The sequence below is a fragment of the Aulonocara sp. 'chitande type north' Nkhata Bay genome, linkage group LG14, assembly GCF_057382095.1.
Source record: "Aulonocara sp. 'chitande type north' Nkhata Bay isolate Kocher_YH1m ecotype deep benthic linkage group LG14, A_spYH_male_GT1.1, whole genome shotgun sequence".
Lineage (NCBI taxonomy): Eukaryota > Metazoa > Chordata > Actinopteri > Cichliformes > Cichlidae > Aulonocara > Aulonocara sp. 'chitande type north' Nkhata Bay.
The window spans coordinates 40,574,950-40,587,997 of NC_141357.1; the positions used below are offsets into that span (position 1 = coordinate 40,574,950).

Here is a 13,048-nt window from a genome sequence, read left to right on the forward strand (position 1 = left end):
ACGTTTAATAAAGCCAACTTAAGTGTTTTAGAGGTATTACTTGTCCCCTCGTGTTTGGGAGCAGTCTGTGGCACACAAGGTATGTTTACTATGTTTAAAGATCTTTTAGAGTGCAGCTCTCTGTGTTTTGACCAGGCCACATGTCTCCTGTCACCTAAAAGTACAGAAATTTTAAAACCTTCTAGTAAACAGGGTCCCAGCTTCTCCTGGGAAAAGTCATCACTGCCATAATCCTCGCAGCCCGGACCCTCCACACATCACACATCAGACTGCGGAGACAGGGCATGAAGAGGAACTAAGGGGGGCGAGGCTGGGCAATGTGACTTCGATTGCTCTGTTGAGGGTGGGGCTCGATGGCGAACCTTTGGCCGTTCTGGTGGGGGGTTTATGGGGGACAAAGAGGGATTGGGACGGGGGGTAGATCTGAGCCCAGCATTGACCCGCTCCATCATCTCCTCAGTGAATTTCAGGTGTGGGGAGGAGGGAGAAAGGGAGGGGGAGGAGGGTGATGGCCTGTCAGGGGTTTGGGGGACTGGGGAAGGTCGTGGTCCCTGGTCCTGGTCGTTGGTGTTGTTGAGAGAGTTGGAGGCAAATAGGGACCCCTCTTCTTGCCTTAGATGTCTCTCCTTTCTGAGGCTCTTCCTCAGATGCCATGGATGTCTCTCCTTTCTGAGGCTCTTCCCGGGTGGGGGCAGATGGAGCTCCTCCTCAAGGTTTCTGCTGGGCTTTGTCTGTTCTTGGAGTACTGTTTGTTCCTCTTTATGAGATAACTCCTCGTTTATCTCAGCCTTGGCACCAAGCACGGATGGATGACGTATGGAATAAAACAAGTTGGAGGTGAACAGTTTCACCCCTGACTTGTTAAAATTAAATCCATTTGCTTTGAACAGATGCCTGCGTTCCCAAAAAATATTAAAGTTGTTGATAAAATGCACTGAGTGGTCAGCACATGCTGATATAAGCCATTTATTCAGTGTAAACAACCTGCTGAATCTCTCGTCTCCTCCTCTGACCGGCGGTACAGGTCCACTGATGAATACAGCTGCATTCAGAGAGTTTACAGTATTTAGTAATCCAGTAAAGTCCCGTTTCAGAACCTCCGACTGTTGTTTGGACACATCGTTTGACCCTGTATGCAGAACAATGTTTGTCACAGTTGGATATTCATCTGCAATTTGAAGAATTCTCTCCTTCAGGTTGTTGACCATATCGTTAGGAAAGCAGAGGACTTTAGTGTTCTTACCGCACATCCTTTGTACATCCTTTACGGCAGAGTCACCCACAATCAGAGTTTCAGGCCTAGCCTTTAGCTTTCCCTGTGGCCTTTCACTTTTCAACAGATTTTCAGACCTTATTTCGCTGCTTTTAGATGGATGGTTGTCCGATATAGATCCAGGGTCCTTTGATAGTGGAGCAAATCTGTTCTGCAGTTTCACATTCAGTTGTTTTGGAGGTTTGTTGTTAACCTTCCTATTCACGGTTGTCCAGTCCTGTTTCCTCTCGTATACAGGGGTAGAAGAGCTTCTCTGTCTCGTAGGAAGTGAAGGCCAGTCGGTTTCAGAGATTTCAGCTCGCTGTGCCCTGCCTGTGATACGTCCTCCCCCTTCCTGGAGACATGATTTATGTCTTGGTTTTGCACCAAGACAGTCTAAGGGGGGATTATCACTTGAGGATTTATAATAATGCACAGAGTCTACTTTCTTGGTCATGTTATCTGTGCTCCTTAGCTGTGTGCTAGCTTGCTCATCGCCATTGTTTTGAATCAAAGGCAAGGTTGTTTCATTTCCACACAGTCCATTTACCTCCACGTTTACTTCTAAGTATCTGTACTGCAGTACAGATACTGCAGTACCGCGTGTACTCTGTTCAGCAGGCCCTGCACGTGTCGCTGTCGGTGCTCTGAAGGTTATTCCAGAGTTGGCTCCGTTCCTCTTAAGCCTTTGGAATATTTTCATGAACAGCTGCTTCCTACAGGATCATCAAAAGGTGCTGTGACCTTTGACCTTTTCACCTTTACAGGTCAGCAATGAAAATACTCCAGCAGAACAGAGTTCAGACGTGTTGTCGTCTCTGCGGCTGATGTGACATCTGCGTGTCAATATTTGAGCTGTGGTTAACCATCAATCCGTCAGCTGCTCCTCCATCCTCCATTTTGCCCGCAGCCGTCGGACAGACATGCTGCCGTCCACAGCCGTGACTCTGAGCGTTGGCGCTCTGCTCGTCTGCTCTGCGCTCATCCAGTGTTCAGGTGAGACACACCCACGCTCGTGTTTTCCGCCTCTGCGGCACAGTCTGAGTGTTTCCGTTTTTCTGTCCACCCCTCAGTGTTCTTGGATCGGTCGGCGGCCGGCCAGATCCTGCGCTCCTCCTCCAGGAGGCGACGAGCCAACTCGCATTTCCTGGAGGAGATGCTGCCCGGGAACCTGGAGCGGGAGTGTTACGAGGAGCGCTGCTCACTGGAGGAGGCCACAGAGATCTTCCAGACCCAGGAGAAGACGGTACGAAGCCCACCGCCGCCCACGCAGCAGGAGATTACCACCGTGTTACTTTATTTAAACATATATTAAAGCAAAGTCAGCACCACAGACCCGTGCTAACCCAGAGAGGACCGCTTCGTCCTGATTGATGATGCTGGGCCCAAAACCTGACCCTCAGCGGGTGGAGCTAAATGCTTAAATAAGGATTTCGACGTAGTTCTAGTCAAGGGTGTGTAGCTAGCAGAGTGTGTGTAGAGGAAGCAGCTGAAATGATGGAAGTCATCAGAAAACATCACCCTCATTCATCCCGGACACAAATCAGGACGATTACAGAGCAGGAGATCAGCTTAGCTGCGCACACACAGGATGCAGAGCGTTGTCGTGTCTGCAGACTCTTACACAGTCGTTCAACATAACCACAGCTGCAGTCACTAACTCTGAGTCCTTGTCCCACAGATGGAGTTTTGGTACAGATACACAAGTGAGTACGAACAACCCAGTCACTCAGTTTGTGGCAGCTCAGCTGGATGTGCTTTAGTCTGACTACAGTCTGAAATCTTATCAGGTGTCTTCTACCAATGACTCAGCTGAGTTCCTCACCTGTGTGTCTTAGATCTGAACCCCTGTGGGACCAACCCCTGTCTGAACGGAGGCATGTGCACCCTGGACCGAGGAGACTTCACGTGTCTTTGTCCTCCCCAGTATCAGGGCAAGATCTGCAACACAGGTAACAAACACCTGAAACTCAGGTACACCACCTTTAAATCGAGCAAATGACACCTGACAAATGAAATATTTATGAAAATTGCCTTGGGTAGTGGTGTTGGAGTGCCACTATAGAAATGGTGGCTGTATGCAGTACTGCAGAGACCTGGCAGGTGGCGCTGGAGTTCAGTGTGGCTGTGCTGACGGATACTTCCTAGAGAGTGACAGACAGAGCTGCTCCAAGACCGGTAACACTCCCAGGACCCACATTGTATTAGTATTACTGCACATAATACTACAGTAAGTGCAGACGGGATTTATTACTTCCAGGCTGGACGACTGTAATTCATTATTATCAGGAAGTCCTAAAAACTCCCTGAAAAGCCTTCAGCTAATCCAAAATGCTGCAGCAAGAGTCCTGACAGGGACTAGAAAGAGAGCATATTTCTCCTGTTTTGGCTTCCTGTTAAATCCAGGATTCAAAATCCTGCTCCTCACATACAAGGTCTTAAATAATCAGGCCCCATCTTATCTTAATGACCTTGTAGTACCATATCACCCTATTAGAGCACTTCGCTCTCGCTCTGCAGGCCTACTTGTTGTTCCTAGAGTATTTAAAAGTAGAATGGGAGGCAGAGCCTTCAGTTTTCAGGCCCCTCTTCTGTGGAACCAGCTTCCAGTTTGGATTCAGGAGACAGACACTATCTCTACTTTCAAGATTAGGCTTCAAACTTTCCTTTTTGCTAAAGCATATAGTTAGGGCTGGACCAGGTGACCCTGAATCCTCCCTTAGTTATGCTGGGGAATTCCCATGATGCACTGGTGTTAATCATTATTCATATATTCATGTCTGTGTCTTTGTTGGTCTCACGGCTAATCTGAGCTGATTTCGTGATCTTTCTTTCCCGTTCCTGCTCAGTGGCGTTCCCCTGCGGCCGTCAGCAGATGGAGGCTTTGGATCGAGGTCGCTCTCTGCTGAGTTCCTTGGAGACAGACGATGCCACGTGGGATTACAATGCAACAGACAGCTGGCTACCTGAACTTAATTCAACAGAGGTGTGGACAGCGAACGCAACAGGGAGAGGAGGGAACCTGACGGACAGTGGAGGGGCAGGAGGTAGCGAGATGCAGCCTCGTGTTGTGGGTGGATCCCTGGAGAGGAGAGGAGGGAGCCCCTGGCAGGTTTGGAGGGATCAGTGGAATAACGAAGCAGAACCTTGTTCTGAGCTGTGTGAACGTGCTGACTCTGAGCGTTTCTGTTCAGGTTCTGATCCACAGGTCTGACGGCTTCGGTTTCTGCGGAGGGACTCTGGTATCTGACCGATGGGTCGTTTCTGCCGCTCACTGCTTTGAAGAGTCTGCAGACCACATTACGATAGGTGAGGCCGGTGGTTTACAGTGGACCTCACCCACTGTGAGCGGCAGAGCAGCAGGGGTGCTCATGTAAACACGCATACTTTGAATGCTAATCAGACACTGTTCACACATCTGTGTAGGCTTCTGCACGTCTGTAAAACCACTACACTCAGGTATGTGCCCTCTGCTGGCTGCAGCAGCGATTGCGGCATCTCGGTTCATCGATGCTGTCCCTTCAGTCTGAGCGCAGGAATGTGTGTGTGAGCTGGGTTTTCTGAGTGTGTGTGTGTCTGCAGGTGACTACGACAAGCAGCGTCCCGATCCAGGCGAGCAGCAGATCAAGATCCAGAAGGTCATCATTCATCCTCACTTCCACGCCTTCACCTTCGACAGCGACCTCGCTCTGCTCTATCTCGCCCGGCCTGTTCAGAAGGGCCCCACCGCAGTCCCCGCCTGCCTCCCCGACACCCACCTCTCCAAATACCTGCTGAAGGTAATTTCATCGGAAATGATGAGTGCTGCAGCTGACTTGGCCCATCTGTCTGATGCCGACTGTGTCCGTGTGCCCAGGAGGACAACCACGGCGTGGTGACGGGCTGGGGGGCCACCGAGTACCTGGGCCGCTCCTCGAGGTTCCTGAGGAAGGTGACACTCCCAGTGGTCGGCTACAAAGACTGCATCAGCACCACCGAGCAGGTGATCAGCTGAGCGTCTGAGCCCAACCCCGCAGCAACTGCTGATCTATACTTAGTGTTTGAGAAAGAGCAGCAACACAGCAACAGGTGACGTAAACGTTAGAAAAGCTGCTGCATCCTCTGATAAACTAGACTGTTTATCAGAGGATCCGGGGGGGCTACTTAGAGGGTTACCTGGTACGCCCGCTGTCGATAGACCGCCACGTTCGTGGTGAACACCGACGGGCTGGACAGTTTTTGGATGGAGGTCCACAGGTTAGCATGTTAGCAGGGGACTGCTGCACATTCGTCATACTTAATACAAGTAATGACCTTTTCTAAAAGTAACTGTAATCTGATTACTGAGTGTAGTAGTGTCATCTCTACAAAATGAAACGAGGGTGGAAACTGCTTCGGCGAGCAGCACTGCTGAACGACAGTTGGGGTCGTAGAGGACGATAAAGAGCACACCTGTTCATGTGTCCTTACAGGAAGAACTGTTGGATGAACAGGTGTGCTCTCTGTAACGTGTTTGAATCCTGCACTAAGCAGACTGTGGACACCTGAACATGATGCACAGCATCTGCTGTCAGCATTGTTTGTGTACAGGTGTACATGTAAATCTGCCCCGTCTCAGGTGTGCTGTTCACTCGAGCGATACCGTCTATGACCAAATCAAACCAGACCAGGGTCAGCGATAGAGACGCAGCCGTTCCCACGTTGCCCTGATGCCCGGCCCCTCCTGTGTTTCCTGCAGGTGATCACAGACAACATGTACTGCGCAGGTTACCTGGAGGCCAGTAAGGACGCCTGCAGCGGGGACAGCGGAGGGCCGTTTGTGGTGAACTACAGGGGGACCTGGTTCCTGACCGGGGTCGTCAGCTGGGGGGAGAAATGTGCCGCCCGTGGCAAGTACGGTGTCTACACCCGACTGGGCAACTTCCTCAACTGGATCCGAGACACAATGGAGAGACGGGACGTGAACGGCACTGGGAGCCCGTGAAGCCCCGAGAGCCAAGCGTGCCCGGTTTCATGTGAGGGGATTATGGGATACCGAGTGAGCTGCAACCACCTTCAAACCGACTCTGAACACTGCTGCCACACTGACGCTATAAAGGGATCTGCTGCAGTAATAGTACAGCGAGTATGCATAGTGAGTACTTTAATACCACAGAGGAAGCATCACCCTGAGATTTAAAGCAATGCTGTGAAGGAGCATGCAGTAAATCTGTTGCTGTGTTTGTCTATGAATAAATGTCAAGGAGCAAAATTCACCAAATAAACAACGTGTGTAAGCTTCTCTTCATGTTCCTGGATGATGTTTGATTCACACACCTGTGGGTACATACATGCACAGACTATACATATGAGATGGTCACTGTGATGTCACATATTGGTCTTTGAGGTTGTTTTTCAGGTTTCAAACATTTTTGAGACCTGGCAGGAAGAGTGAAGGGGCCGAGCTGACCAGGCGACGCTGCACGCTCGGTAAAAATAGGCTTTTATCGTCCTGGATGATCATTTTCACTGTTATTGGATAAGCTGTGAACCCAGCAGCTGAGACCACAAACCCTTCAGATCATTTCATTTCCTACAGACTTCAGACAATCAGACCAGAGCAGTCGCCCCCTGCTGGACATTAGATTGAATGCAGGTCTAAGCAGTAATATCTGAATGTTGCTGTTACAGTAAACAGATCATGTCATCATTGTTGTGCAAACATGTTGATTTTGGTTCTTTAATAAGAGCTTTTGCGTGCCTCCCACATAAACACAGCAATGAAACAAAACAATGTTGCATCATAAAGCATCGTGCCATAACATGAGCAGCGCGTTACATAATGGGCCTGGCAGTCATTCACAGGTGTGAAGTAGTCAGACTCGAACGTCAAGGAAGGTGGTAGGGAAGCAGACTATGCAGACATTTAGGTTTCCAAGGTGAGCAATTCAATAGTGATGGGACGTTCTGTATCGAGGCTTCGGAGCGTGTGTCCAGTAATGGAGGGGGCGTTTCCGCGAAGCGCGTATCGAGGCTTGCTTCATTTATGGGAGGAGCTGAAAATGATGACGTCCGAAGCCTCGCTGCCCGGCTGTACCACGTGACTGGTTCATGAAGTGGTTCGAACTTTGCCGCGAGCTATGACAGCGATATAAACCCCTCAGACTTCATTCAAAATGTGGGTGTTTGATGGAGAGTTGCGGTTAGTGAGAGTTTGGAGACAGTTTGGAGGTTTATGAGAGTGAGGAGAGAAAGTCAGGAGAGAATGGAGCCAGCTAAGAAGAGGAGGATGTCCTCCCCTGTGTGGGAACATTTTGATCTTATTCCTCCCAACAAAGTATGTAAATTTCTACAGAAGATGTATTTTCATGATACTGATGGTGCAATACAATTTATGTTGAGCTGTCTTGACTTTTGTACAAGGTGAAGTGTTTGCTATGTGCCAGGGAGCTGGGATATAACAACAACACCTCATCCATGCTTAGGCACTACAGAGCTTTGCATGAGAATAAGGGGAACACCGATTGTGGAGCAAGGCCAGGGCCCTATTTCAGGAAGCCGGTTTAGTGCAAACTCTGAGTAAGTATACCCTGAGTTAACGGAAACTCTGGGTTTCCGGTTTCACAAAGCGAGTTTAGATTGATCCTCAGTGAGTCACTATGACGACACACTCCGTGAAGCTAACCTGCCCCCTAGCAGGTTTACTTCAACTAACCCTGACGTTCTCCGCCTCTTTGTCAGAAACCTGACTGTAGGAAGTGTCAGACATGGCGTGCTCCTTCCTTGAAGAGCCAGTAGATGTTGAAGCCCAAATTCTCCGCAGAGCTCTCCGCCGGGAGAGAGTGATTAGAGCGCGTTTGGACATTTTATCATTTCCTGATGATTTCCTGTGTGAACGTTACCGTTTCTCAGCACAATCTATAATTCATTTGAATAACATCCTCAGGCCTAATATTGCTCATGTGACACATCGCGGACATCCTCTCAGTTCTGTACATATTATTTGTATTGCACTTCGGTTTTTTGCAAACGGGAGCTTTCTGTATAATATTGGTGACGCTGAGCACGTTTCCAAGGCTACCGTCTGTCGGGCAGTCAGGAATGTTACAGTTGCACTGAAACGTCTCCTGTACTGGTTTGTGGTGTTCCCCGGTCATAGACCCACAAGATTTATCAAAGAGGGATGCCACAAAATTGCAGGTATCAGGATGAACAAAACTTAATTCATGATGTGGTGATACTTGGACTACTACTTAAATTTTACATTTATTCTCACGGTTCCCAGGCGTGATTGGCTGTATAGATGGCACTCACATTCCAATCATTGCTCCTTCAGTAAATGAAGGAGACTATGTGAACAGGAAGTCTTTCCACAGCATTAATGTACAGGTACATAGTTCCCTGTAGCATGTCAAACTAACAAATTATTTCATTATAGTAATGGATGCTAATTTGTGTTCTCTGCACTGTGAAGATCATATGTGATGCTGCCAACATTATCACAAATGTGGAAGCCAACTGCTCAGCCTCTGTGAGTGGTGGTGGTGGAGGACCCCCACCTGTTTTTCGGGCCTCCGCTTTTTTTCTGTTGGCTATAACGGGTCACATTTGAGCATACAGAGTAAGCAAATATGTACTTGTAATGTGCTCAGATAATTTCAATAAGTGCTTACAGAGGGGAAATTAATGTAGCCTCTAACTGCAATTGATTTACATGGGACAAACAGACCAAGCACTATGGCTCATAATACAATTACACCTTACCTGTTTGGACTATATTTTTATATTTCATTTTTACTTGCTGCCAGGAACGTTTGGGGCCTGTTGGGTTGCACCTGCGCTCACATCACATCACAAAATAAAATGTATGAAATAAAAAATAAAATAAAATAAAATAACGTGTTAAATGGGTGGAAATCCCTCGATCAATGTTTAAATTAACACTCACGCATTGACTCTGTCGGCTATGTTTTGCCATGCATGCTCCCTTTCTTTTGCAGCTGAGGCTGTGTTACTTTTTTCCCGCAAAATTTGCATGTTATCGGCATATGCTGCCATCAGAATTTCGGCCTCAAGCGCTGTAAGATACATTGACCGCGCCTTCTTTCCCTCCGTCTCCATGGTGACTCACTTAATCTGTGCTCCACTAATCAGGGCTTTATGTATCCTCGTGCGCGCGCTTAACTTGGGGTTAAAGCAACTCCGCGTTGACTGAACTAATTGTTATCAGCCTTTCTGAAACCGAATATTACGAGTTGGACAGTTCGGGGTTACTCAACCCTGAGTATCGTTTTTCACTCTGAGTTTTCTAAACCGGCTTCCTGAAACAGGGCCCTGGTGAGCCATCAAATGCAATGATAATATAGCATGCAGTAATGTTACTAAATGATATAACAATATTATACAACTGTTATAAGTTACGTGTGTGATATTTATATTTGTGCTTTGTCTTTATTGTCTTTCCTCAGGAGAACAATCTCCAATAGATGAAGACCTGGTTACCATGGTGATTGAGGACTCCCAGCCATTTAGCATTGTGGAGGACAAAGGATTCAAAAGATTTGTTAAATCATTAAATCCTAGCTATGTTCTCCCCACTAAAAGGTCATAAAAGCAGTGAAAATGTAGTTTTTACAGAATAAAATGTGAACAGGCAGGACTGAGGCTCAAAGCCTCAGTGTGTAGCTGTCCATACCTCAACGTTACAAAAGCACAACTACTGTCCACACCCCAACCACACCTCACCTCACAGTAAATGATCGTTTTCATTTCAAGCATTTCCAAATAATCATTTCCCATACTGCCACTATAAATATACACAGTATACTGCCATCACTACAATATACATGTTTTACACACTCCTTTTGTTGTTGACATTTACAGGCTGTGTGCAAAATGCCACACACTTCAAATTCATGCCAGCTATTATTTTTACGTCCAGTAGGTGTCCTGCTAGAGCAAATGAAGCGTCGCGTTGGGGTGAACCAATTGGATGAAAAGATGGCATGGCATGGCATGGCATGGCATGGCATGGCATGGCATGGCATGGCATGGCATGGCATGGCATGGCATGGCATGGCTCTGGTGACACCGCTCACCTCTCCTCCCTCCTGCGTCTGGTAGAGACTGGCTTTAAATAGGGCCATCAATTTCCCTCCAATTGCCCAGCCAGTACCACTCACTCAACTGAGGGATCTAAAGCTCTACACAGATTATCTAAAAACACAAAACCTCTACACACTTCTAACATGCACATTTACACAACTAAATGGCAGTATTAACAAAAGGAAAAACATTCAACAAATCCCTTTAAACATTAACACAGACAAAAGGAAACCCCTCCACTTGGTTTTTCCTGATGATGTCATGTGTGACATGATCAGGACTTTAAAATGAGGAAATGCCAGGCGGGCGTTTCCCCACACCTGACACTCATGATGACTGAAAAGACAAACAGAGTAAGTATGAACAAATGACTTAATCTGTAACATAATAAAGTATAACGAAACATAACTTAGTATTTGTCTTAATTTGCAGAATGTTTGATTTGCCGGCAACAAAACGCTTACACAAACAAACCCGGATAGTGAGTGAAGCAATGTTACTTGACAAATAGCAAACCATAGCAAATACATAGAAACAGAATGTGTACAATGTGCAAAAACAAGGTAAACACATGTGGGACAAATGGAGAGAATTGCAACTGCTTCTCCACTTTGTCACAACAGGTTTATGTTCAAACTGAGGCCAGACGTGAACAACAGAACAGACAAAGGTTTCCACTGATGTCTGATCCAACAGCTGCTGGTTCACTCAGTCAGTCCAACTGGTTCCCAACAAGTCTGTCCCACTGTGTGAAAAATCTTACGGGCTTTACAGAGTTCTCAAACCACTTGGACAAAAAATACTTTGTGGTGGAGGCAGGCTGAAGCACCTGTGCTTCAGCCAGTTTTCTAAACCGGCTTCCAGGGCCCTATTTCAGGAAGCCGGTTTAGAAAACTCAGAGTGAAAAATGATACTCAGGGTTGAGTAACCCCGAACTGTCCAACTCGGAATATTCGGTTTCAGAAAGGCTGATAACAATTAGTTCAGTCAACGCGGAGTTGCTTTAACCCCAAGTTAAGCGCGCGCACGAGGATACATAAAGCCCTGATTAGTAGAGAATGTCCGCGATGTGTCACATGAGTAGTATTAGGCCTGAGGATGTTATTCAAATAAATTATAGATTGTGCTGAAAAACGGTAACGTTCGCACAGGAAATCATCAGGAAATGATAAAATGTCCGAACGCGCTCTAATCACTCTCTCCCGGCGGAGAGCTCTGCGGAGAATTTGGGCTTCAACATCTACTGGCTCTTCAAGGAAGGAGCACGCCATGTCTGACACTTCCTACAGTCAGGTTTCTGACAAAGAGGCGGAGAACGTCAGGGTTAGTTGAAGTAAACCTGCTAGGGGGCAGGTTAGCTTCACGGAGTGTGTCGTCATAGTAACTCACTCAGGATCAATCTAAACTCGCTTTGTGAAACCGGAAACCCAGAGTTTCCGTTAACTCAGGGTATACTTACTCAGAGTTTGCACTAAACCGGCTTTCTGAAACAGGGCCCTGGGGCCCGTTCTTCGTACGTCGCTTACTACATCCAAGATCAAATGACACATCCAAGACCAAACCATCGCGCTAACCGTGAGCTCGCTAATCCGGTTCCCCGAACACACCTGCTGTTGACGATTAGTACAGCTGGACGCAGTAATGTGAGATCACTGGGTGTCGTAAAAGGGGCTACGCATCGATAGTAGAAACATTGATCGGCAACCCGCTGATTGGTCGGCGAAAATGTCGAAGGAGAGCGCTCGGCTCGGTATTTTTCGGCAGCAGAGCAAGAACTCTTGAGTGAGGGATTTCAGGAGTTTCAGAGTTTAATTAAAACGCAAGGGAACACTGCAAAGGCTGCAAAAGCAAGGAGAGAGGGCTGGCAGAAAGTTGCTGACAAATCAAACTCGTAAGTAATTTAATAATAACAATAATAATGGAGTGGATTGATATAGCGCTTTTCAAGGCACCCAAAGCGCTTTACAATGGCACTATTCAGTCACTCTCACATTCACACACTGGTGGAGGCAGCTACGGTTGTAGCCACAGCTGCCCTGGGGCAGACTGACAGAAGCCATCGGCCCCTCTGGCCAACACCAGTAGGCGGTAGGGTAGATTTATTATATTACACTATATTATCCAATATTATATTACATTATATTATAATATGTTATATTATATCCCCTTTCACATTAGAGCCACAACAGGACCCACTAGAACATGGGAACAAGTAAAAGTGAAATATAAGAATATTCTACAGAATGGTAATATTTATCACTTATATTGCTTTGAGTCTCTTGGAAAGAGACCCTGGAATACTCTGTTTGTTTGTTCATAACAGCAACCAAGAAAAGGGCAGAGCAAACAAAGACAGGTGGTGGTCCTGCACCCCCTCGTCAACAAGTTGGTTACGTAAATAATATCCTCACGGGAAAATCGATATCTCTCTATGAGCACACTGTCGCGCTGAGCTAAAGGATCCTGTCTGTCCCGCAATATACGCTGAATTCTGAGGACTCTCCTTATCAATCTTGCACCTTCCGCAATGGGTTGGTCGCGTATACGGACAGGACATGGCTGCGACAGGCTTCCCAAATCCACCTTCGCTTTTATAGCCGTGGTCTCTCATCTTGATTACATGAAGTAATTTACTATTACTACTCTGAAATATGAATTACATCTGTAATAATCACATACATGTAATAGAATGTTAATAGTACATTTCCCTTTTTTAGGAAATGACCTGTATGT

General features: G+C 46.9%; 1 protein-coding gene across 2 annotated transcripts; it reads left to right on the top strand.

Moving 5' to 3' along the window:
• Positions 1-2,092: 2,092 nt before the first annotated feature.
• LOC147315333 (coagulation factor X) lies at positions 2,093-6,512 on the top strand. 2 transcript variants are annotated; one of them, XM_086262604.1, is made up of 10 exons: positions 2,093-2,248; positions 2,326-2,498; positions 2,934-2,958; positions 3,091-3,204; positions 3,296-3,430; positions 4,102-4,364; positions 4,447-4,561; positions 4,835-5,031; positions 5,109-5,234; positions 5,970-6,512. In XM_086262604.1, the coding sequence occupies exons 1-10, from the start codon at positions 2,176-2,178 to the stop codon at positions 6,213-6,215; spliced, it is 1,467 nt and encodes a 488-aa protein (XP_086118730.1). In that variant the 5' UTR covers positions 2,093-2,175; the 3' UTR covers positions 6,216-6,512. The 2 variants fall into 2 exon arrangements, with proteins under 2 accessions (XP_086118730.1, XP_086118731.1); XM_086262605.1 differs by lacking the exon at positions 3,296-3,430.
• The last annotated feature ends 6,536 nt before the right edge of the window (positions 6,513-13,048 follow it).